This window comes from Taudactylus pleione, unplaced genomic scaffold (genome assembly GCF_031769625.1).
Source record: "Taudactylus pleione unplaced genomic scaffold, aTauple2 ptg000116l, whole genome shotgun sequence".
Taxonomy (NCBI): domain Eukaryota; kingdom Metazoa; phylum Chordata; class Amphibia; order Anura; family Myobatrachidae; genus Taudactylus; species Taudactylus pleione.
In genome coordinates, this window is record NW_028284518.1 from 5,639,916 (window position 1) to 5,665,000 (window position 25,085).

The 25,085-nt window shown below is 43.0% G+C and overlaps 1 protein-coding gene across 1 annotated transcript in view; it reads left to right on the forward strand.

The window, feature by feature from the left end:
• ELOVL2 (ELOVL fatty acid elongase 2) overlaps positions 1-25,085 on the forward strand; it is a 139,362-nt gene that overhangs the window by 75,313 nt on the left and 38,964 nt on the right. The window contains exon 2 of the mRNA XM_088471766.1: positions 12,816-12,879. Within this exon, the coding sequence (XP_088327892.1) occupies positions 12,816-12,879 (64 nt within the window). The remainder of the gene's footprint in view (positions 1-12,815; positions 12,880-25,085) is intronic.

Below are 25,085 nucleotides of genomic sequence, written 5' to 3' on the forward strand. Positions count from 1 at the left end.
GTGCCCGGCACCTGGCTTACCTTCAATCGGTAAGCCGGGTGTCAGGCTACCGGCATAGGGAAAATGACAGGCGTCGGGATTTCGACATCTGTCATTTAACCCTTGCCGGGATTAGACAGTCAGGAAGCCGATGGTCGGGATTCCGTCCATCGGCTTCCCCCCTGTAGAGCACCGGAGGCCAACACATCATAAACTAAAATGTTTATTTGCTAAGCGTTCTGTTCTAAAGCACGTGCTTCTGATCGCGTTTATGCCATACTTGCCTACTCTCCCGGTACTGTAGGGAGCCTCCCGAAAATTGGGTGCTCCCGGCACCCCGCAAGAGTAGGCAAGTCCCCCAGAATGGAGGGTGGCCCCCCACGAACACCGCAAAGTGGGCGGTCCGGGGGAGTGATGACGCGATTCGTGCTGAATCGCATCATTGTAGCCCTGACTCTTTCTTTTTAACGTCGGTAATATCGGCATTATAAAGTGGGGGGCAGGGCTGCGATCGCGTTGGCACTCCCCCCACTCCACCTGCTTAAACCGCCCCCACCCACCCTATTGCACCGACCACTTTGAGGCCTGGTTCCTATGTCATTAGGCCCCGCCCCCATCACGGCAAACTGCAACGAATCACGATTGTTCCGATGGTGATCCCAGGCTGCAACCTGGGATCGCGCAGATGCAGCAAGGAGGTGTCTGTGGTGGGCAATAAGCGACCCTCCAGCTGTTGTTGAACTACAAATCCCAGCATGCCTTGCAACAGTTTTAGCATGGCCAAATAGCAAAACTGTGGCAGGGTATGCTGTGATGTGTAGTTCTGCAACAGCTGGGGGGCCGCTAATCACACGCTGATGAGAGCACTGGTATAAACGGAAATCGGGTGAGTATAGTGTTTTGTATGTTGTCCAGCTTGGCTTGAGAGCGGGTGGCACTACACGTTGTAGTATCTCAAGAATGGTCTGACATATTACCGAAACGTCGATAGCCGCGAGGGGTACTAATTACTCGGTGCCCAGGCTTCCTGGAGGGGCCTGGCGGGGGTTCGGACCCGGCGCCGCCCCCCCCCTCTTACATCACAGCAGCGTGCTGAGCTGCACTGGGAGACTCCTCGTGACAGTGGCGTAACTAGGGCAGGGTGCGAGGGGCGCCGCCGGCCACAGTACCGGCCCGCCCTAGTTAGCCAGTGTAGCGCTGACCGCAATGAGTGCGGTCAGCGCTACACATTTACACAGGACCGGCGCTAGGCTTCCAGCGCCGGTCCTATGCTGCACAGCTGAGCCCGTTCCCTCCCCCTGAGCGCTTGCCCAATAGCACTAGGAGGCGGGCTCAGGCTGTGCATAACACACGCATCACCGCCAGATAGACTCTCATTGACTGCTGCAGCATCCACTGCAAGAGCCTGGCTTCCGTCCAGCTCCTGCAGTGGGTAATGGGACAGGCGTCATGACATCATGACATCTCTCCCATAATGCTGAGCGCGCCAGGTCGAGAGGACTGGCGGGCGGGCGGCGGCTGGAGCGGTGTTGCGGTCCGGAGCAGCAGCGTGGATTCAGGTAAGTATATTTTTATATATATTTTTTTAAAACCTGTCTGCACTACTGGGGGCACAACGGGGGAGGGGGGTGGCTACTACTGGGGGGACCTCTACTGGGGGTGGGGGCACAACGGGGGAGGGGTGGCTACTACTGGGGGCACCATTATTGGGAGGACCTCTACTGGGGGGGGCTACTACTGGGGGCACTTAATCGGGAGGGGGAACCTCTATTGGGGACTACTACTTGGGGGGGGGACTACCACTGGGGGCATTATAAAAGGGGCCTACTACTAGAGGCACTGCACTGGGGGCAATAATAGGAAGGGCCACTACAGGGGGCACTGGATAGGGGGGGATCACTACTGGGTGACTGCATAACGGGGACCGCTACTGGGAAAACTTTATGGGGGGGACTACTGCTGGGGGCACTATATAAAGGGCACTGCATAGGGGGGGGGGACTACTACTGAGGGCACTATATAAAGGGCACTGCATAAGGGGATACCGCTACTAGGCGCACTGCATTGTGGGGACTGCTACTGGGGGCACTGCATAAGGGGTAACACTACATGGGGCACTGCATTTGGGGGGGCACTACTGGGGGTACTGAGTAAGAGGAACTAATTGGGGGCTGTATAAGGGGCACTACCATGGGCCTGCATAAGAGGGACCACAACTGCATACTGGGGGTACTGTATAAGGAGTACTACTGGGGTTAAGGTGCATATGGATAGGAATGTTCAGTGTGAAAATAAAGGGGTGTGTCATGTTGACACGCCCCATTTGTAAGTGACCAGGCCCATTTGTTTTGCCGCGCGCGCACATCAGGGGGGGGGCTCCCTTTTCAAATTTGCCCTGGGCTCCAAATACCCTATACCCAGCCACAGCAGTCTCCTATGCGCCAAGCTGAGGGGCTCACAGCGTCCCCCTCCCCAGCACGCAATAAAATGCTCTCCTAAGGGGGCGTGACCACACCTCCCGGACTAGGCCACGCCTCCTTTACCCAGGCCCGTTGCGGCTATCGGTACGTCTGACCACTGCTGTACACTATTATGAAGTTAAAGGTCTACATTTACTTATAAAACATAAAAATGTGAATCTGTTTAACTGAGAACTTCTATTGAAGGATTGCCACCCTAAGCCAGGCACCATACTGTCCCGAGGATCCCTCAGGGTGTATTTCATTTCCTGCTTCATGAGCTGTTAAATTACCGGCAGATTAAATTGCATTACTAACAGTACTTCTCCTGAGATCTAATTGAGTATCATCAAATTGCAAGTTCTGTAAACACTGGAATGTGAAATCCCAGTACACCGTTTAGTGTAGTTTCTAACAATCTGTGTCTTCTTATGAAGTGCAAAAGAAATAAAAAATAAATGACTGATACACTGTACACGATTCATTTTCTTGTGGATTACATTTACTTGTACATGTACTCTGCTTCTACATTTTATGTTATGGATTGTTCAGGAATGGATCCACAAGGCTTCACTAACTGTTATTCATTAAACTAGACTCATTGACAGTGAAGGCAGCCATTTTGCGAGCTGAACCACAATTTGGGGACCTTGCTGAGGCATGAGACACGACGGGATTACTTTAACGGATTAATAATCCAAGACAAACCATTCTACCATCTCTGGTAGAATGTAAAAGTTGTGTCTTACATTAAGGAATTCATGTAAATTAAGATCCATTATTGATCCATTGTTTAAATGTAAAAATTTGTGGTGCAAATCAAAGTTGACCATTTATTGAATGTAATGGTCCACTAACATATATATATATATATATATATATATATATATATATATATTTTGCATGTAGATGGGCACTCCGGATATATAAGTGCCTTCCTAATTACAATTTACAGAAAACCAATCTTCCATATAGAAGGAGGCGGCACTCATCTGGACTATTTCAAAAAGTAAAGTGCATACTTTAATGAGCCGACGTTTCAAAGCCGGAACGGCTTTGTCATCAGGGTGCAGAAGTGGCTTTGAAACGTCGGCTCAATAAAGTATGCACTTTACTTTTTGAAATAGTCCAGATGAGTGCCGCCTCCTTCTATATGGAAGATTGGTTTTATATATATATATATATATATATATATATATAATATATATACTTAAATATTACTCCTTATATAGTGCAAAAAAACAAACCAAACATTGCACTGTAGTCACGGCTAACTATAACATCAATCATGCATGAAATTCGTCAATACATTGGTGGTTTGATAAATGTAAATATTTTTACTTATAAATGAATATGTAGCATAAAATATAATGTGATAGATGCAAACAGTAAAAACAATACAATGAATAAATCTAAAAAATCGGCACACAGGTGCAGAGTTGGATCATTTGCTGAGCAATATAAATGCAATTGCGATGTTGCTAAAAATAAGCATGAATATATAAATTCAGTTCCAAATGAATTGTAAATACAATGTTATTGTTTGTAGCAGATATAGCTGAATGTATTCTTATAGAGAAATGCTAATAAGATGAAGCGCTCTAAACATCCATGTGGCTAAAGAGTAATTGTAGCCGTCTTCTTTAATTGTACCTGTTTGAAAGGTCGAGTCTTAATAGACTGTGCTGGCGCCCCAGCGCACGTATTGAGCTCCGTTCAGCCGCACTGATGATGAGCGGGACCTCCGGAGTAGGTTATGTGATATTCCTGTGAGAGTGTGTAACCGCCGGCACAGATGCTGGTATAGGTGGCGAACTGGTAGTCTCACTCTCTCTCAAACATTTCAAAACAGATAATGGGACATTTGTATGACAAAGTTTGCTCAGCACATAACACCAAATGCAGTCACAAATAAACAGTGATTCCAACTATTCCTTACAATGCGTCACAATTCTAGAAAAATATAAAAAAAAATTATTTACAGAAGAAAAAAATGTGACTATCCTGAGACATCTGCCATATATTGAATCCCTAATCATAGCTCATGTACAGTGTATCCAGGCACTTTCCCTATGCATTTAGTACATCATAGTGCATAAGGAAGTAAATGAATGCAGGTGGGGCAGTGCATCACTCTCACATTGCATTACTGCTTCAATAAACAGATGCCAAAGCAGAATCACATTATATTCAGACTTCATGGTAGCTTAAGCTGTGTACACACCTATGCAATTACCGGGCCAATCATCTGATATTGGCTGGTTGGCCTGATATTTGAATGGGTGTGTAAGGCAGGAGTGTTAGCTGATAAACGGCTTCATATGCTTCTGCAATGGTCGGATTGGGAGGTCTCCTCCTATCATCTGGTTAAAAATGTAGATATCCGACCTTCAGTTCTCATTGAAGAAAGTACACACTGAGGGCCTGTTTCAGATATGTACGCAAACCATACTTGCAAAAAGCATTTAAGGGAAATTGTGAAAGCAACACCTATGAGCGCGGCGGTAAAGTGGTGTGTACTGCTACATCTGAGAGGAGTGTAATAACATTTACTTTCATCCAAATGTAAATTAGCCTCTAAGCCAGTGGTTCCCAAACTGTGCGCTGCTGCACCCTGGGGTGACTCGGGACTCTTGCAGGGGTGCGTCAGGTTGGTGGTCCGGGCACCAAATCAAATTACTTATGGTCAATGTAATGTAAATATGTGGACAAACAGAAGCGCAACCTGTCCACCACCACATAACAGCCTAAGGATGACAGGTAAGCACAATATACTTCACTTTACTACTTCAGTACATTTTTTTCTGAATTTCTCAATAACAAACTTCTGGCTTAGGGGTGCCGTGAAAACAATTCTGATGCACTAAGGCGCCACGATTCAAAAAAGTTTGGGAACCACTGCTCTAAGCAAATATATATTTGTTGATGAAAACACACTGATAACTTTTCAGGGCTTGCTCATGTATTGTGTTTTACAAGGGGTTCCAATGCAGGGAAATGGCACTGATTATACCATTTGAATGTATATATTTCTGATGTATTTTTTTCCCCAAGTATATAAAGCTACATAATGAGGGTAAGGTGCAATCAGGGAGATTGCTAGGCTCTTCTTGGAGTCAGGGAGATGGTTTGTATACATCTCCAATGGTGGGTTGACTGGGCATGTGCTGGAACCACAGTGCACATGTGCTGCGGGGTTGTGGTTCCAATGTCTGCAAAGCTGCAGCCTGATTGACAGGCTGTCAGTGGCAAACACAGGATTTCTAGAGGGGGGTTTCCAAATGCTTTATTTTAAAGTAAGTGTGTCCAGTCCATGAATAGGGCATAATTAGCACTTAACCAGCTATAATATACATCATACATACCAAGTATAGCGTAAGTAATAATTCTGACATATACAGGACCAGCGATCACAGTAAGCATTATATGCGGAAGTAAGGCCATCCTGCCTGAGCTGAATGTTTTTATTTCAGATGTGGGCACCATTCCAGATCATTTGAGTAAGTTTGGGAGTCTGGGAGGGGGATCTTAAAAACATGCAACTTTAGTATCATATTCTATTTCTATTGTGGGCGTCATGGTGTGGGTTGGGAAGGGGGGTTTCCAGGCAATCGGAAACCCCCCTTGCGTTTGCCTATGGGCTGTGGCCCCATTTTCTGGGCGTGCCGAGATCGGGGTCTGCTTCTTCTAGGCAGTGGAGTCCTGGTGGCCATTCTGAGTAAGCTTAGGCTTTCTTTGATGGCTGTCCGATGGTGATCCAATGCTGCATCATCAGATGCAGCAGCAGATCACAGAAACTGGCAGAAGTCTATTTACAGAAGATGTCTCCTGCGACATTAGCATATGTTAGCATCGCTGTTGTGTCCAAAGACGCATAACTATGCTAACAGCGTACAACTATGAATCGGACCCTGAGCTAAAACTAGCTGAGTCAGATAATAGTCCTGAAGACTGAAGCGTTTATATTATATGCAGAGTGTGTACCCAGCTTTACACAGTTACAACCCTTACTTTTTATCTTGCAAGTACTTTGTCAAATGTTAAAAAAAAATTCTTCAAAGCTTACAAGTAATGAAAATAGTTTGCAACTTCAGTCTGTACTCTGTAGTGATTTAAACCTTCCTAATCCTGGATGTAGTGCTGCTTGATGCATTGTACACTGGGATAATGCAGGAAAGAGCTCAGGATTACTTAAAAAAGGATTGCATTGATCTGCTTTGTAAGCAGAACTGTTCTGCAGGTAAAGTGACTAGTACAAAAAACCATTAGATTATGTAAAGATAACAATGTTTATAAATGTTTGTTTCTTTCATGACTACCCAAAGCGTATTCCTTTTAGCGAATAACAAAATACATAATGAGCATAACCAAACTACTTTTGGCACGTCATATTGTACAAATCATTCATTTTTATTTTTATTGTTACTATTTGACCCAGAGCCGTAACTAGACATTTTGGTGCCCTGTGCCAGAAAGAGCATTGGTGCCCTCCCAATCGCAAATGGGGACAGTGAGCGTCGCAAGTGTGTGGTCCAAAAGGAAGCGTGGTCTCATAGGGAAAAGTTGTGGCCACACTAAAGTACCCCCAAGTCACATTTTGGCACACAGTAGGGCCCCTTCTTCACAGTACACTACATAGTAGTGTCTCTTGTACACGTTACGCTACACAGTAGTAATGCCCCTTACACATTATGCCCACGGTAGTAATGCTCCATACACATTATGCCCACGGTAGTAATGCCCCTTACACATTATGCCCACGGTAGTAATGCTCCATACACATTATGCCCACGGTAGTAATGCCCCTTACACATTATGCCCACGGTAGTAATGCTCCATACACAGTATTCCACACAGTAGAATTCCACTTCCCCTTAAATATTATGCCACACAGTACAAATCCACCCCCACCCGACACATTATGCCATACAGTACAAATTTTCCCCCTTACACATTATGCCACACAGAAAAAAGGAAAGGGGGGTTGGGCTGCACATCCTAATTTAAACACAATATGAGGTGCTACCTTGCTGAGATCTGTAGTTCTACAGCAGAAATAGAAGGAGGGAAAAGCAGATGCACACTCTAAGCACTGAGAACACTTAATATCACAAAATATATAAACTGTCAATAAACATGGTTTTAAATTGAGGTTCTTAGTACATATTTGGCCAAAGATGTTTGCCCACCTACCGCATTATGCCACACACACACAGAACAAATCCCCCCCTTACACATTATGCCACCCAGTACAAATTTTCCTCCTTACACATTATGCCACATAGTACAAATCCCTCCTTACACATTATGCCACCCAGTACAAATCCCCCCCTTACACATTATGCCACACAGTACAAATCTCCCCTTACACATTATGCCACATAGTACAAATCCCCCCCTTACACATTATGCCACACAGGCAAATCCCACCCTTACACATTATGCCACCCAGTACAAATCCCCCCCTTACACATTATGCCACCCAGTACAAATTTTCCCCCCTTACACATTATGCCACCCAGTACAAATCCCCCCCTTACACATTATGCCACACAGTACAAATCCCCCCTTACATATTATGCCACACAGTACAAATCCCCCCCTTACACATTATGCCACACAGTACAAATCCCCCCTTACACATTATGCCACACAGTACAAATCCCCCCTTACACATTATGCCACACAGTACAAATCCCCCCTTACACATTATGCCACACAGTACAAATACCCCCTTACACATTATGCCACACAGTACAAATCCCCCCTTACACATTATGCCACACAGTACAAATCCCCCACTTACACATTATGCCACACAGTACAAATACCCCTTTACACATTATGCCACACTGTACAAAACCCCCCTTACACATTATGCCGCACAGTACAAAACCCCCCAAACATTATGCCATACAGTACAAAGCCCCCCCGACACATTATGCCGCACAGTCCAAAATCCCCCAAAAATTATGCCATACAGTACAAAGCCCCCCCTTACACATTATGCCTTCCCCCCACCCGGGTCTCTCTCTTAAATGCAGCACTTTAATATATAATATGTATAATACAGCTGCAGCTCCTCAGCGCGGAACTATGGGAGCCGGGGGAAGCCACAGTCTCTGTATTTGCCAGTTCCATGTCTTCTGCAGAGCACACGGGGCAGGTAGCTGCAGCGCTGCCCACTGTAATGTGTATTAGTAGCTGTGCATAAGGCAGAGAAGGAGCCTGGCACACTGCTACTATTATACATTGCAGCGGGTGGTAGATGAGAGGCGAGCTAGTGGGGGTGATCGCTGGTGGAGGCGGCCGGTTCTGCCCACAGGGCATGTGCAATCTGTGCGGGCGCATCAGCCGCACCACCATAGTTACAGCCCTGATTTGACCCCTTCCACCGGATACACAATGATCTACGATGAAAGTTTCCACTCAATTTACTATAACATTTACATTAGAGCTGAAAACATCCTTCTCAGCAATTAATTGCTTTAAACCTGAATTACTACAATATCTCAGTTGGACATTTTTGAGTAGAGCATTTTGTATCAGGTGAAAGGGGTTACTGTATGTTAGAGTCTGGACCTGGAGTTGTCATTAATAAAGGACACATTTGCATTGTAACTCCATGTGTGTGGTAGTGGTGCATTGACAGACTCATTACTCATTTCCCAAACTCATTACTACAGGGAGCACTAGCAGTGCATGGTTTCCTAGATGGTGCACAGGTGTATTCATTACTGGCTGACACATTTTAAAAGATCCACAGGTGGAGCTAATTATTTCACTTGAATTCTGTGAGGAGACCCAGAAAAAATGTAATGGTAGTTCTCCCTGAGGAATGAGTTTGGGAAACACTGCACACTGCATACCTACCTCAGCTGAGTCAACCACCCTGCAATAGCTGTGTCCCTCTCCTCAGGTTGATATGTGTGAACAGCAAGTATGTGTCCCTACACCTGCAGGTTTAGATGTATATTTATTAATTATCGGGTTCTAGACCAGATAATTATAAATTCTTATTGCGGCAATAAGAAATTAAGGGAATGCAGTCAGGAAGCCAATGGTCGAAATGCCAACTGCCGGCTACCCGACTGTCAAATCCCGGCAAGGTACTAATGACAGGCTTCGAAATCCCAACGCCTGTCATTAGACCTACACTGGGAGCACGACGACTTGCATACCGAACGAAGGTAAGCCGGGTGCTGGGCGCGGACAGCCGCGTGGGGGGGAGGGTTAGGTGTTAGGTTTTAATGCTCCAGGGGGGACTTAGGGTTAGGCACCCCCCTCCGGGAGGGTTAGGTTAGGGGAAGGGGGAGTTAGGGTTAGGCACCCCCGGGGAGAGGTTAGGGTTAGGCATCCCCCCGGGAGACTTAGGTTTCGGCTGCGGGGAAGGGGGGGTTAGGTTTAGGCACTTAGAGGGAGGTTAGGGTTAGGCACCTCTAAAGGAGGGTTAGTGTAGGGGGTAGGGTTAGGGGTACTTACCTAAATTAGCGATCGAGATCATTCACCCCTGCCGGGCTTCCGCTGTCGCCTGTCGGGATTAGAACCATCGGCCGCATACATACTGATTCTGAAATTAAGTGACATACGCCGGGACAGGGGCTTGATATGAGCCTGTCCCTGTAATGTGTTAGAACTAAGTGAAGTGATTGCTAATGGTTGGAATAAATGTTAACTCTCTCCACAGCATCACTGGCCTCTCTCTACATTAAATACCTCTCTCTTGCCTGAACTAGACTCAAACTGCATATGGGCACCACGACGTCGCTGCCCCATATCTTTATTTTTACTTTCCATTTATCCCATATGGACCCGCCTCTTCCCTGGAACATTTGAGGGGGGGAGGGATGGGGTGGCACCGTAGCACGCACGTTCTTCGGGCACCCTGGCTACACGCTACTCCTCTGCCAGGGCCGCCTGCATGCATTTGCCCCACAGGCTAAAAGTTGCCAGCCAGCCCCTGCCTCCCAGCCAGCCTATTTTACAATTCCCAATCTGCATTAAACACACATTAGTGGATTTTCGGATGTTATTTCAAGTGCATTTTTCTTTGCCAAATAAAATGACTTTGATTCATGCCCTGTGCAAGGGAAGAGCCTCCTCACAACCTCTACACTTCAAGGTTTAAGGCTTCATCAGGCCCTGGTTAGAAAGCATTCTCACAGAGTCACTGATACTCATTTTCCACCAAAACCCGGGTGCGACCTGGGTTTTCGAACATGGTTCCAACCCAGGTCAGACCCCGTTTACAGTACTGCACCTTCGATCTGGGTTATTCCCAGGTCAGCCCTGTTCACACTGAACCTGGGTCTGCTCTGCTAAACTTGTGATGTTATAAAAAGCGTGAGGTAACTGCTCCATAACCACCAATCATCTTATTTTAGGCATGACCCAGGTCAGATAACCCGAGTCGCGCCATTCACACTGCACCATTACCCGGGTCTATCCTGGGTCCGACCCTGGTAGTTACCTGGGTTTAATTCCTGGGTCACTTGACCTGGGTTATTTTTCAGGTACCCTTTTCCACTGAGCCGTGACATGGGTAGACCCGGCAACAACCCGGGTTATTGCAGCAGTGGAAATGGGGTATTATTGACTTTACCCTGTAAACTACTACCTGTGGAATCCTAATCCCAGGAAAGATAATGGAGGCTGCTTAATAACAAAGGTGCACCAGACAAGTATAACTGGTTGTAATAGGTTAATTGTTTTATTAAACTTACTGCCCAGTGAGCGACATCAGCAGTGGCGGGCCTGGCGAGGATGCCGGCATCGGCAAGTGCATACACACTTGCCGATCCCGGCAATGACGAACGACGGCGGTGGGTGGGAAAAGCGGGGCCATGCTGCATTCGGCAGCATGGCATCGCTAACCAGAGATGTAACTAGACTTTTTGGTGCCCTGTGCCAGAAAGAGCATTGGTGCCCCCCCTCCTATTTTTCAAATAGGGACATAAGATGTGCACCCGAAAAAGGTCTATGGCCTCATGGGGAAGGGCCAGGGAAGAGATAGGGGTGGTCAGGAGATGCTGGGGATAAAAGAAGAGGAAGCTACAAGTGAGAATGATAATAAACAGAAAATTGACAGGCCCAAACAGCGCCCCCTGACCATGGCACAGGTCGCACCACCCTATTTACGGCCCTGTCGCTAACGATATCCCCAGATTGAGCTGCATGTGCAGCCGACTGGGGATATTGTTAATGACCTGCAAGAGCGCGCATCGTTATTGTTCATGGATATCGTCCAGTGGGTACGGGTCTTAAGCTTCATCTACCTTGCCATGTTTTAATATATGAGGTTTTGGCTAGTACACCCTGGCATTTGTTAGTTTGTTAATATAGCAACATAGCAATAATCTGGGTCTTGATGTTGCTTTTTGTTGCTTGAGGATTAGATGGATGGTCTAGGTCAGGAGTAAAATTATCTAATTAGGATATACCCTCAGGAGTTTCTGATTTTAAATTGCTAGACTAATTAGTCTTATATTGTTGTCATTATTTTGTTTTAATATGTGCCAAATATTTATATTATCTAATGGTTTTCTATTATATAAATTAATAATTTGTGTTTGTAATATGCAAGTCTTCATAGTTTTTGTTAATATTTCTCCTCTTAGCACAGTCATTATATTTTTAAATAAAGTTTGATTAAGCTTTAAAACATCATAGCGTTAGTTATAGGATAGCTAAATATCTTAATTCACGAACGAATTAAATTGACAAATATTCTAAATTGCTCATTTCTACTCCCTATGAATATCCGCAATATTTAAGGTAATTTCGTAATGAAATATGATGTTGTAACAGATTATCGAAGAAATTGTAAAAGCAGGGACTGTACAGTATATTGAAATTGGAGACCTTTCACAAGACCATATACAGATTTATAATAATAATAAAATAAAGGACATTGTTGTAAAAGTGATGGACTGGGATATAATCCCACTAATGTTACTACCTATTGCAAATTGGTAGTAATTCTGCACACCAATTCATATACTTTTACACAGGTATAAAATAAATTGGATGGTGTAACATCAAACTGATTATAATCTCATATTATAGTATTATTGGAGGGATTGTAATCTAGCTATCATATTCTAGAAGGTGCTAGATAAATGATAAGTAGAATCTGATTGGTTACTATGGGCAATATCTCCACTTCTGAAAACCTTCACTTTAGTAAATATACCCCCATAGTCTCTACTATATGGTTGATGAATAGACTAAAAATTTGACGATGGCTTTGAATTACAAAAAAGTTTCTTAACAGTATTTCTTACTCATGTGATGTATGCTGTATTATAGCATATTAATATGACGTACAGTGTAAATTAATACTTAATGGTTATTAATTTGCTGATTTTTTCCCCCCAGGAACACATACAGACGCTAGACCGAGAAGTAAATGCATTTGTGGATTACTTGTTTGGGCCCAGAGGTTAGTTGATTTTAATTTGGGATACCTTATTAAGAACTTTTGTGGATAATCTAATCAAATGATTTAAAATAAGATGATAACGAGGAGACACGTTTCCATATATTGTACAGTGAAATACTTCTAAGATCATATGATGGACCAATATATTGTTGGTTGGTATCCTAAACCTCTCCTACCCCTAACGCTAACGCTCCCCCCCCCGGGCCTAAACCTATCGTCCCCCCCTAGTGCCTAACCCTATCCCTCCCCCTAGTGCCTAACCCCAACCCTCCCTCTAACCCCGCTACTTACCTCCAGGATGCCAGCAGTTGAGATGCCGGCACCAGGATTCTGATAGGTGTTGGGATTCTGGCGCCGGTATTCTATGCGCCGGCATGCCCTTTGCCGGGATATTGACCGTATCCCATCTCTTGCTTATCCATGTGTACCCATATTGTGTAAGTGGGCACAACCTTTAGCCAATCAGATCAGCAGAGTTACATACCTATAAAATCAAGCTTTCAATGTGATGGTTCGATCGACCTAACTCCCGATCAAACGTTCACCCAAAATTCAGAAAATATGCGTGTACACACTTCTAACATTTTCTTTCATTGTTTAATCAACGTTCGATTCCCTTATTGAAAGAAAAATATTGTACCACCGTACACACTCTTTCGATTCAGGCTATAGTCTGGCTTGCAGTGATGGACATGAGAGTATGTAACAAGGCAATGCCCTCAGAGGTGGTACTGCTGCATGTGTAGTACAGGCAGAGGATCGATGGAACGTGCGTACGCACTGCACTTTTGATAGGATATTGCCTCGTCCAGTCAGATGAATATTAAACAGCACATGAGATGTGAGTGTCCGAGGCCAAGCGTTGCAGAGCGATTTAAGCCGTTTATTGGCTAGCGCTCGTGCATTGGGACAGCGTACACATATACAATCCAACGGCCGTTTTATCGATATTGAAAGAATGGCCTGACGATTGTATAGGTGTGTACCCAGCTTTAGATAGTGGCAGGAGCATTTGCAATAAAGTTTGTAAACACACCAACATCGATGCAAACGGCGCCTTTTTGTGATCACTTTAGGTGACCTCCCAGTCTCCACTCTGAAACACCCAGGGATTGCAAACCCCTTGCCAAGTGTTAGCGATTCTGTAGACAATTGTGATCGGCATTGCAGAGTCATGTGGGCACAGTAAGGTTTTCAAGACTTTTTGCCCAGTAGCAAAACATTGCTCAACTGCGTAAATATTGGCACTGCGTCCATCATTTAATTAGGCCCAGAGTCCCCTAACAGAGAGTAAGAAAAGTAGTGATTTGAAGTGCAAGTGATGCTGTAATGTGAAATGCACCTCTATATTATATATTTTACTTGTTCAAAGGTTGTAACTATTGCTTTTATCCAATGTTTTGGATATTTTTTGCCTGAAGTAAATTTTTTTGATAATAGTATATGAATACTATATTGTGGATTGACAACTCAGAAGGGAATTCAATTCAGCGGGAAGTGCCTCGTGTGGCTGTGCACTTATCTGCCATTTACGTTAGTGCCCCATCAGTCATATGTGGATATAATTCATTTATGAACAGTTTTATTAAATAGCAAGCTCATATTTTTGGATTGTGGGATGAAACCTGAGCACTCGGAGGAAACCCACACAATATACTCAGAGCCGACTCCAGGTGGAGCAGTGCCTTATGCCAGTACCGGTCGGCACCCTTTACCCACTGTGTGCGGAGAAGTTGCATGTGCCAGAAAAGAGGGTGTGATCTAATTTCCATTGTAACTATTGCTTTTATCCAATTACGAATACTATATTGTGGACTAACAACTCAGAAGGGAATTCATTTTGGCGGGAAGTGCCACGTCTGGCTGCGCACTTTTCTGCCATTAACGTTAGTGCCAATATTGCAAGTTGCGTTGCTTTTCCGGAATGTCACATCGCATCAATGTCAGCAATTAAATCCCCCCCTAAGTGTCCCTATTCTTCATCAAAAAGTTTAAAGCATGAATATAATGGGGTTAATAGGGAGATTAATGCAATTTGTCAGCATTACTCCTCCATTACATGCATAGATCTAATTTCATACATTTGCCCTATGCAGAGTTGTATGCATCCTATAGAAAAACGCCCTGTTGCAACCCAGTTATGAACAATCAGTCACTTGTGGATATATACAAGAAAAAAAAGGAAAACATGTCTATTAAAGGAAAAAAGAATGAGTGGGAGGGGAGAAGGGCTAGAGACCAATAGAAAAAATAAAGAGAAACAAGGAAAAAGAAGAGGGTATGCCAGTTAAAAAAAACAAAAATATTCTTATGAAAATAATGATGTGAATGTTATCTCCTTGTAATAACAAGGTAACAAATTCAATGATGTCCTGCACAAATTTATGGTGTGGCGTACCACACCTATAAAATGGGGAGTTTAAGTGATGTGCTACTTCGGATGGTTAGGTCCTGCGTCCAGATGGTAAAAGGTGAAAAAAGGTGAAAAAAAACGAGTCCAAAAAATGACCATCCGTTGGTATACCAAAGAAAGGTAGTAACAGTAGGGTACCCCTTCGGGTGTGAACGAGGACAATGTGGGCCAATGGAATAAGGCAGAAACAGGGACTCTGGACTGTGCTGTCCACCCAAAGGCAGACAGACAGCAGGTCGCCTTCCTCTAGGTTACAGCTGCCATCTGTTAAAGGATGCAGCTGTAGTCTGGGGAGGGGATGAACCTTAATAGAAACACCCGATAGGGGAATCTCCGCCAGGCACCCCCTCCTCTTACAGAGTCTTACCTTCTGTCTCTAACTCCGGGTGGCCGGCTCTCGGTTCACCCCGCGTGGCTGTTTCTCCAAGCGGCTGTCACTTTCTTCTTGGACCTCCTCGTGCGGCTCACTCTCCATGCAGCTGTGATCCTGCTTCCAGGTCACGTTATTAAGGTCATGTGGTTCCGTCTTCACCTGCACGGTCTGTTTGTTTAGTGTGGAAGGAGAATGTAACAGTGTTAGCGCCTACGCGTATTAGCCCCTCCGGGCCTTTGTCAGGGAGTATAAAGTTGCCATATTGGTTAAGAGCAATATAAGCCCTATCTCTGTGAAGACTGTGGATGGGCGTATCTGAGAGGAAAAAACTCTCCAATTCTAGCAAAATAGACTTATTTAATATCTTATCTTAATAAATCGAAAGTCTGTAATTTATATCATACAAAAAAACATAAACAGTAAAAGTAAGAAAAAACGGGGGAAATAAAAATTTATGCCCAAAAGAATTTGGTAAATGAGGTAATAAACGGTATATTAACAAATAATAAGAAAAATCTAAATAAAAAATCAGATCATAGTGTTTAAATGAAAAATGCAATGCCAGTATGTAGTAGATCTTACATATCTAGAAAAAGTATAAAGGTCTTGATTAACACAAAATAGGCTTACAATTTATGGATTCTCCTGGAGAATCCCATCACCCCAGTGTTTTACTATCTGCCAAAAGTGCACAAAAACACAGAAAAACCACCGGGCTGCCCTATAATATCGGGGGTAGGCTCCCTTACATGAAATATGTCGCAATGCATTGATACATATTTACAAAACTATGTTCAATCACAAAAGGCTTTTACATTAAAGACACAACAGATTTCATCAGAACCTTAGAAGAAATAAATTGGTCAGATGAATATTGGTTATGTACCAACGAAATCACCTCACTCTATTCAGTAATTGATCAGATACAAGCAGTAAAGTTTTTTCTAGAAAAAGACACCGATCACAAACAGACTTCATCATTAGTTGCAAACAGTTTATCTTACAACACAATTATTTCTGGTTTGGGGATAAATATTACAATCAAACAACTGGAACTGCTATGGGGACCAGGTTTGCCCCGAGTTATGCCAACCTTTTTATGAGTTGGTGGGAGGAGTTATTAATTTGGTGTGGGCATGACTTCGGGGCAAACCTGGTCCTTTGGTGAAGATATATAGACAAAGTGATTTTTGTTTGGCGAGGAAGATGGTCTAAAAAGATTTCAGGATTACATTAACAAAAATAAAAACAATTTGATTTTCACAACTGATTACGGTAAAACGTCAGTTAATTTTCTAGACCTAACAATATTTATTGACAGTCAGAATCTATACACAAAAAACTATCTAAAGAAAGTCTATGTCAATAGCTATATTCTAACAACAAGTGGTCATCACCAGAATTGGCTACAACATATACCCTTAAGTCAGTTCAGGAGAATTAGACGTAACTGTACTAAAATGGAAGACTTTGAAACCCAAGCCAAAAACATGAAACAACAATTCATAGACAAGGGTTATAAGGAAAATACATTGGATACTGATCTACAAACAATCAAAGACTTAGACAGGAAAACGATTTTGAGATACAAAGATAAAATGGAAAATAATAATGAGAAATTTAAAACAGCTTTCATTACCCAATTTACCCAAGATAGCAAAAGTTTAGAGAAAATACTGCGTAGACACTGGCATATCCTTTTAGAATACGAAACCTTGGCAGACGTTTTACCAGAGAAACCAAGGATAATTTACAGGAAAGCTGAAGATGTGAAAACACACCTGACACATAGCCATCTTATGGGAAAGATTTCTGGACTGCACAACCTAACTATATATATATAATGGGAGGTGCTACCTGATGAGACTAATTGCAGGCACAGAAACAGACAAATCTCAGGTGCACAACTCCAAATTATTAATAATATATATAAATGCAATTAAATTTTGCAATCAGTATACTCCATATACTCCATTTAATGTGCTTTATTGCACTTCTGAGGGAAAGGACATGCCTGCATTCTGGATTAGCACCCTTCCTTATTGGTTTAAAAGCATGGAGTATGGTAATGTATATGCACACTGAATTAGGCACAATTCTAGATATGTCCTGCAAGTTATATACTGTTGTGCAACCTTGGTTCATTTTTGGGGCAATGGTCCCCCTAGATTACATTGGTTGATCTGTCTCAGGACACCGCATTGTAACACATTTTCCTTTATAACACATTTTAACCCTTCACTGTGTGTTTAATATATATGTACTACACTTTTTTATTTTCATTCTTTATATGCAGCTGCTCTTAACTATCTCTTTACACTGCACTTTTCTTACTATGGTGGTGCCCTGGGGAAGCTTGGCTGGGCCAGTTTTAGGGGTTCCTGTGCTCTGGATTTGAACCCTAGTATGTTAGGGACCTACCCGAAAGAGGTTACCTGGATATGGTGGGTAGGCCCATAACCTTGGCCATGATTATGCTAAAAACCTCTATTGATTGCAAAATTTTATTGCATTTATATATATTATTAATAATTTGGAGTTGTGCACCTGAGATTTGTCTGTTTCTGTACATAGCCATCTTAGTAAGAACATCCAAAGACAAACCACACTCAATGGTATGGCGTTACCAAAAGGATTCTATTATTGTGGTATGTGTACATACTGCATAACACTACAACCAAAATGTCACAAAAAAATATTTTGAGGTAAGAGAATACATCACATACCAAAGCAAGGTGGTTATATATCTTATCAACTGTCCCTGCGGGCTTCAGTATGTGGGGAGAAGGACGAGAACCCTAAAAACACGGATAGGAGAGCATATCAGAAATATAAAAAAGGGGCTAGAGCTATTGTAGTGAACCTTTATCCATGTCCCGTGGCACCCGTCAGGGATGTCCGCTCTCCCCTATCCTTTTTAATATAGCTATTGATCCCCTTCTGCATATAATATAAAATGATGGTATCATTAAGGGCATCCCCATTGGCTCCAAAGTCTTGAAACTAACTGCATTTGCAGATGACGTTCTGTTATACATTTCCAACCCCTCAGACTCCCTAACATATTTAATTGAAAAACTGCATTTGTTTGGAGAGGTGTCTGGCTTCGCAGTTAATTGGGCTAAGTCAGTGGCTCTTCGACTGGGTCAGAATGTATCTAATTTTGTGGGAATAGATAATGTTATACTTTCTTGGTGCTCTGATCACTTTACTTATTTGGGAGTGAAAATTCCTAGGAAGCCAGGTCTTATTTATAGCCTTAATTATACCCAACAATTAGGTAGGATAGCCACTGAGCTGGAGAGCTGGAAATCCCTTCCTGTTTCATACATTGGCAGAGCAAACCTCATCAAAATGATAACCTTTCCCCGTCTTATGTACTTGATACAAGTTCTACCATTGTCACTCACTCCCAAAGACATTACTCATATTAATTTTATTTTCCGACGATTTATTTGGCAAGGAAAAAAACAGCCCATTGGCCTGTTAAAACTACTACAACCTAAATCAAACGGCAGTATTAATTTACCAAAAGTACAGTGGTGCTCCCAAGCAGCTCTTCTGCGTTAACTTAAAGATTGGCTGCACGATAAAGAAGTCTACGCAAATACCTCTTTGGAGAGAGAATTTCTGGAGGGGGGGTTTTGATATCATTTATGCACCTCTATGATCAGGAAATCCCGACCCATATGAGAGAGAACCCGTTGCTTTGGCCCCCCAGGAAGCTGTGGCAAAGTCTACGACATAAACATAATTTAAATGCACATAAATCCCTTTAACTTCCTTTTATGTATAATCACGATTTCCAGGAGGGCAGGGCTAGACATCCCTTTAACATATGGAGGGTGGTTAACATTGGATGTTTAGTGGATATGTCGGCGAGACGGCCCCTTACGTTTCAGGAGGCAACAGAGAAATTCCCTGTAATGGCTGCTTATCCTGTAGCCTTTCTCCTAGCCCAACACTATGTCAGCCAAACCATTAAATATATCTCCCAAACTGATTGGTCAAACCCTTTGGATACCTTGCTACAACAAGCACCGTCCAGAAATAAAGCGATTTCTATAGCTTCCAACCACTTCCAACATCTCTTAGACTATTCTACTTCTCAGGGAGGGCCCCAAACATTGATCTCACAACTTCCCAAAGTACAAATGGTGGATTTATTAAAAGCTCATCATAGGTCATGTTATATACTATCTTTCACCATGTACACAGAGATGTTTTTGAATATACTGCACAGGTCCTATATTTCCCCACATAGAAGATTTATTATTGGTCTCTCAACCTCTCACTCTTGTTTTAAGTGACTTATTTCATTGTTTATTGTCCTATCCGATAATTTGCAGATTCTGGTTGCAAATACTAAATTACTCTAAGGACCACTTGGTTAATCACATGACTATGACCCCTGAATGGGCCTTATTTGGCATTCTTCCAAGAGGAACTAGAATTACAAGAGGTGGTAGCCGCCTATTGTTAGCAGTCAGCGATGCTGCTCGTAAGTCTATTCTACAGGTGTGGATACACCCAGAGCCTCCCACCCTGTCCCTCTTCAAAACTAATTTATTTTATTTGTTTCATATTGCCTCGGTAGAGTAGTGCAAGAGAAAGAGATGAAAACTGAAAGATTTTTTGAGATGTGGGAAAGTTTTATTGCAACTCTTTCCACGAATATTCAAACCCAAATTCGAGACTCCTTACCATATACTTCCTGGTACCTTTTACAAGAGACAGAGGGGCATATTCAATTACCCGCGGGACCTCTCCCGCGAGTAATTGATGGGTGAAAGTCCCGCGGCGCGGGGTAAAGCTATTCAATAGAATAGCTTTTTCCCCGCGTCCAAAAAACAGGACTTCCACGCGAGAACACACTGATTCCGCGAGAACTGCGGAATCAGTGTGTTAATATTGCTCACGCGAGGCCGAAAAGGGCGGCCTCACGCTGATTTTACCTCGCACCTACATGAGGTGCGAGGTAAAATCAAACAGCGGGGACTCGTGCGAGGGGTCTCAGGGACACCCGTGCGTGGAATCCCCGCTAATTGAATCCCGTCAAGCGCGTCAATTAGCCGCAGGGTAAACCCCGCGGCTAATTGAATATGCCCCAGAGGGTGTCCCGACGATTTCTGGCCTGAGGTGAGCGTAGGGGGGGGGAAAGAGGAGCGAGCAAATTTTATTTTCTTTTAGTTTAATTTACTTAAATCTTTTTTAATATTTGTTGTTGTTTTATTTAGTTAAAAAAATCGACAATTTATTTTGTATGTTCTTTAATATATTTAAACCTATTTGCTGTAAGATGTATTTTCAAAATAAAAGGCATATTGTTTAATTGTCACCATTATCGACTTTTTCATTAAGTCTTATGTAATAACTGTTTACTGGGTCCAACTTTTTCTGACCTCATACATGTAAATTTGTATTGCAAGTTATGTTTGTGATTATTGTGCATTGCTTCAATAAAAATATATATATTAAAAAAAAGGGGTTAGAAACCCACAATTTGTCAGAACATTTTAAAAATATACACGATCAAAACCCTGCGGGATTAGAATTAATGGGAATTAAACAGGTTGCATCAGATTGCAGAGGGGGTGATTTTGAAAAGGAAATCAATAAAGAAGAGCTTAGGAGGATCTTCCTCTTGAAAACACTGAGACCTCTGGGGTTAAATGTGGACAATGAAATTAAATCAATAATTATGGGATAATTGAGGTCCCTTATAAGAAACCTTAAGGAGAAGACAATTAGTCCCTGTCCACATACCCTTGTACTGCCACCATATTTTATCTAAAGATGATACACAAAATTGTCCTTTTTTTCGGAAATAGATAGTCTTATATATAAAAAATAGCGATTATTAAATTATCATCCAAATTATTAACCTCCAGGAGAATCCATAAATTGTAAGCCTATTTTGTGTTAATCAACACCTTTATACTTTTTCTGGTTTAAGATATGTAAGATTTACTATATACTGGCATTGCATTTTTCTTTTAAACACTATGATCTGATTTTTTATTTATATTTTTCTCATTACTTGTTAATATACTGTTTATTCTCTATTTTATCAAAATCTTTTGGTCATCAATTTTTATTTCCCCCGTTTTTCTTAACTTTACTGTTTATGTTTTTTTTTTGTCTGATATACATTACAGACTTCTGATTTATTTAGATAAAGATTAAATACGACTATTTGGCTAGAATTGGAGAGTTTTTTCCTCTCAGATACGCCCACCCACAGACGTCACAGAGACAGGGCTTATATTGCTCTGAACCAATATGGCAACTTTATACTCCTTGACGAAGGCCCAGAGGGGCTGATAACACTGTTACAGTACATTCTCCTTCCACACTAAACAAACAGACCGCACAGATGAAGACGGAACCACATGACCTTAGTCACGGGACCTGGAAGAGGAGGGGGTGCCTGGCGGAGATTCCCAAATAGGGTGTTTCTAGTAAGGTTCATCCCCCTCCCCAGACTACAGCTGCATCCTTTAGCAGACGGCGGCTGTAACCTAGAGGAAGGCGACTTGCCGTCTGTCTGCCTTTGGGTGGACAGCACAGTCCAGAGTCCCTGTTTGTGCCTCATTCCATTGGCCCACACTGCCCTCGTTCACACCCGAAGGGGTACCCTACTGTCACTACCTTTCTTTGGTATACCAATGGATGGTCATTTTTTGGACTCGTTTTTTCACCTTTTGCTATCTGGACGCAGGACCTAACCATCCGAAGTAGCACATCACTTAAATTCCCCATTTTTGTGAAGTTTATATATAGGTGTGGGACGCCACACCATAAATTTGTGCAGGACATCATTGAATTTTTTACCTTGTTATTACAAGGAGATAACATTCACATCATTATTTTCATAAGAGTATGTCTGGTTTTTTAACTGGCATACCCTCTTCTTTTTCCTTGTTTCTCTTTATTTTTTTCTATTGGTCTCTAGCCCTTCTCCCCTCCCCCCATTCTTTTTTCCTTTAATAGACATGTTTTCCTTTCTTCCTTGTATACATTAGATGATCACTGTATGTATATATGTTATATTGTGTGTTACAAATTATCTTATAGTAAAAATTATAAATTTATTTCAAAGAACCTTGTATTCACATCATTATAACTTGGAGTAAGCATATCATGATGCTTTTTTTCTGACAGGCACAATTTGTTAACTGCTAATTTTATATGTTTTTTAAAGGGATTGAGTAAGCTTTATTTGACAAATTTGCTGCCCAAACATAAGCTTGATAAGAGAGAGCGAGGTAACCAAAATTTCTAAACATGTGGATATAATTAATCCATGAACAGTTTTATTAAATAGCAAGCACATATTTTTGGATTGTGGGATGAAACCGGAGCACTTGGAGGAAACTCACACAGGCACGGGGAGAATATACTCAGGGCCGGCTCCAGGTGGAGCAGTGCCCTATGCCAGTACTGGTCGTCACCCTTTAAACCCTGTGCACGGAGACGTCGCACGTACCAGAAAAGGGTGTGTGGTCTAATTTCTATAGACCACGACCTCTATATGCCGTTATTTGGGGGCATGCCAGTATCACACGATTCCCATTTTCCATCATGCTGGGGACGAGCCCATCACTCCGTCAGCAGCCGGGTTGCCCCAAGCCGTCTCCCTGCACTGAATGGATGCAGCGTGCATGTGCACGGCATCCATTCAGCCTCACCGGCACCGCTGCTCTCTGCTTAGCAACCAGAGATGCGGTGGTAAGTGTCCCCTACCTCCCAACTGCCCGCGGGACACTTCAGCCTGCTGGTGGAACAGCGGGACAGTGCCCGAAAAATGGGACTGTCTCGCTGAAATCGGAACGGTTGGGAGGACTGCACCCTCTATGGGGTTGCGCACTTGTTCGACCACACTGCACTGGTTAAACGCACCAAAAGCCGGCTATGAATATACTAACTCCACACAGTTAGGGCGGAGGTAGGAATCGAACCCAAGACCTCAATATTGTGAGTCAGTAATGCTAAACATTACACCATCTGTGCATTTAGGTTGCATATGACTGTGCTTTGCTCGTATGCTTGGTTCAAGAACGTGGTAATATAGGATGAATTTTATACACACATTCTCTTTATCTTGTTTATTTAGTTTACTCACTTTCTAAAGAAAAATTGCTTTATTTTCTCTTTTTATTGCTTTATTCATTTATGTTTGTGACGTCAAGCACCCGGTAGAGAACATTTAGAATAGCACACTATTTATACAGGTTTTCTATGAGGTACAGTATGAAGGAAGCTTGCCCGATTTCTTGAATCACTTAACTGACATGGTCGTATGGGATGCAAACGCAGCCAGCTGTGCTTCAGCTAAGAAGTGGCAACCGTGCCGCCCTGCTGTGTTTTTGAAGAGGAAATTTGTTCTACACAGGTGGAGAACAGATCTCCTCTGACTCCCCTGAGGACCCGGCAATTTCTGACCGGTTTTTGTTGGAAAAATCATCAGTTAAGTGGTTAATAGTGTTGATTGCTAAACATTGTTATAGAATGCGGTAACCTTTTATGGGAGAGATTCCTTTCCATTTCATTCAGTATTTATGAATTGGTTTCTCCTTTGATGCAGATTTTACAACATCATATAAATGTGATATGCCCCTGCAATACTGTATCCAGCCAAGATATTGATCAAATCAGACATCTTATTAAAACTGTTGCAAATTCAGTTTGAGAAGACTCTATGGGGTAAATTTACTAAGAATCGAGTCTGGGAGAGTTTGCTTCTATTTCAACTCGATTAGCTTCACTGAAACTCGGGAGATTTGAGGCTCCTGAGACTCGCAAATTTACCAAGAAGTGAGTTTAGCTGAGAGTGAGATGGCCAATGGTGAAGCAGAACGATATTTCTCCCCCGAGTAGCAGGTTTTGCACGAGATTACTCACCCGAGATTGCAGTGTCTTCTCTCTGCAAATCTCTCCCGAGCAAGCAGCCAGCACATATCAGTGAGATATGTGTAAGCTGCTTGTGGTCTAGCCTGTAAAAAATGGGTTAAAAGTTAACAAAAAATGACATAGGTTCCCCCCCCTAAAGCGTAGCCAGTCCTGGTTCTTAAAATTACGGGGAACAAAACGAGTAGGGTTCCACCGTAATTTAAGAACCAGCAGCAGGGCCAGACCTGTTTTAAATATAGGGTTAAAAAATTTGGCGTGAGGTACCCCCTATATTTAAAACCTGCTCTGGGCCCGCTCTAGTGAGGGGCTAATGCCACAGCCAGGGGAGCCCTTTCACCGGGCCCCCCAGCCTCAGCATCAGTCCTGACTGCTAATCAGCCCAGGCCAGGGATCCCTGGGGAGTTGGGGACCACCCCAATACAGGGGTCCCCCTCTCCAGGGCACCCCTGTCCTAGGCTGATAGCCCGGGGCTATCCCCGCCAACCCTGGGTGGTGGGTGGCGGGTTG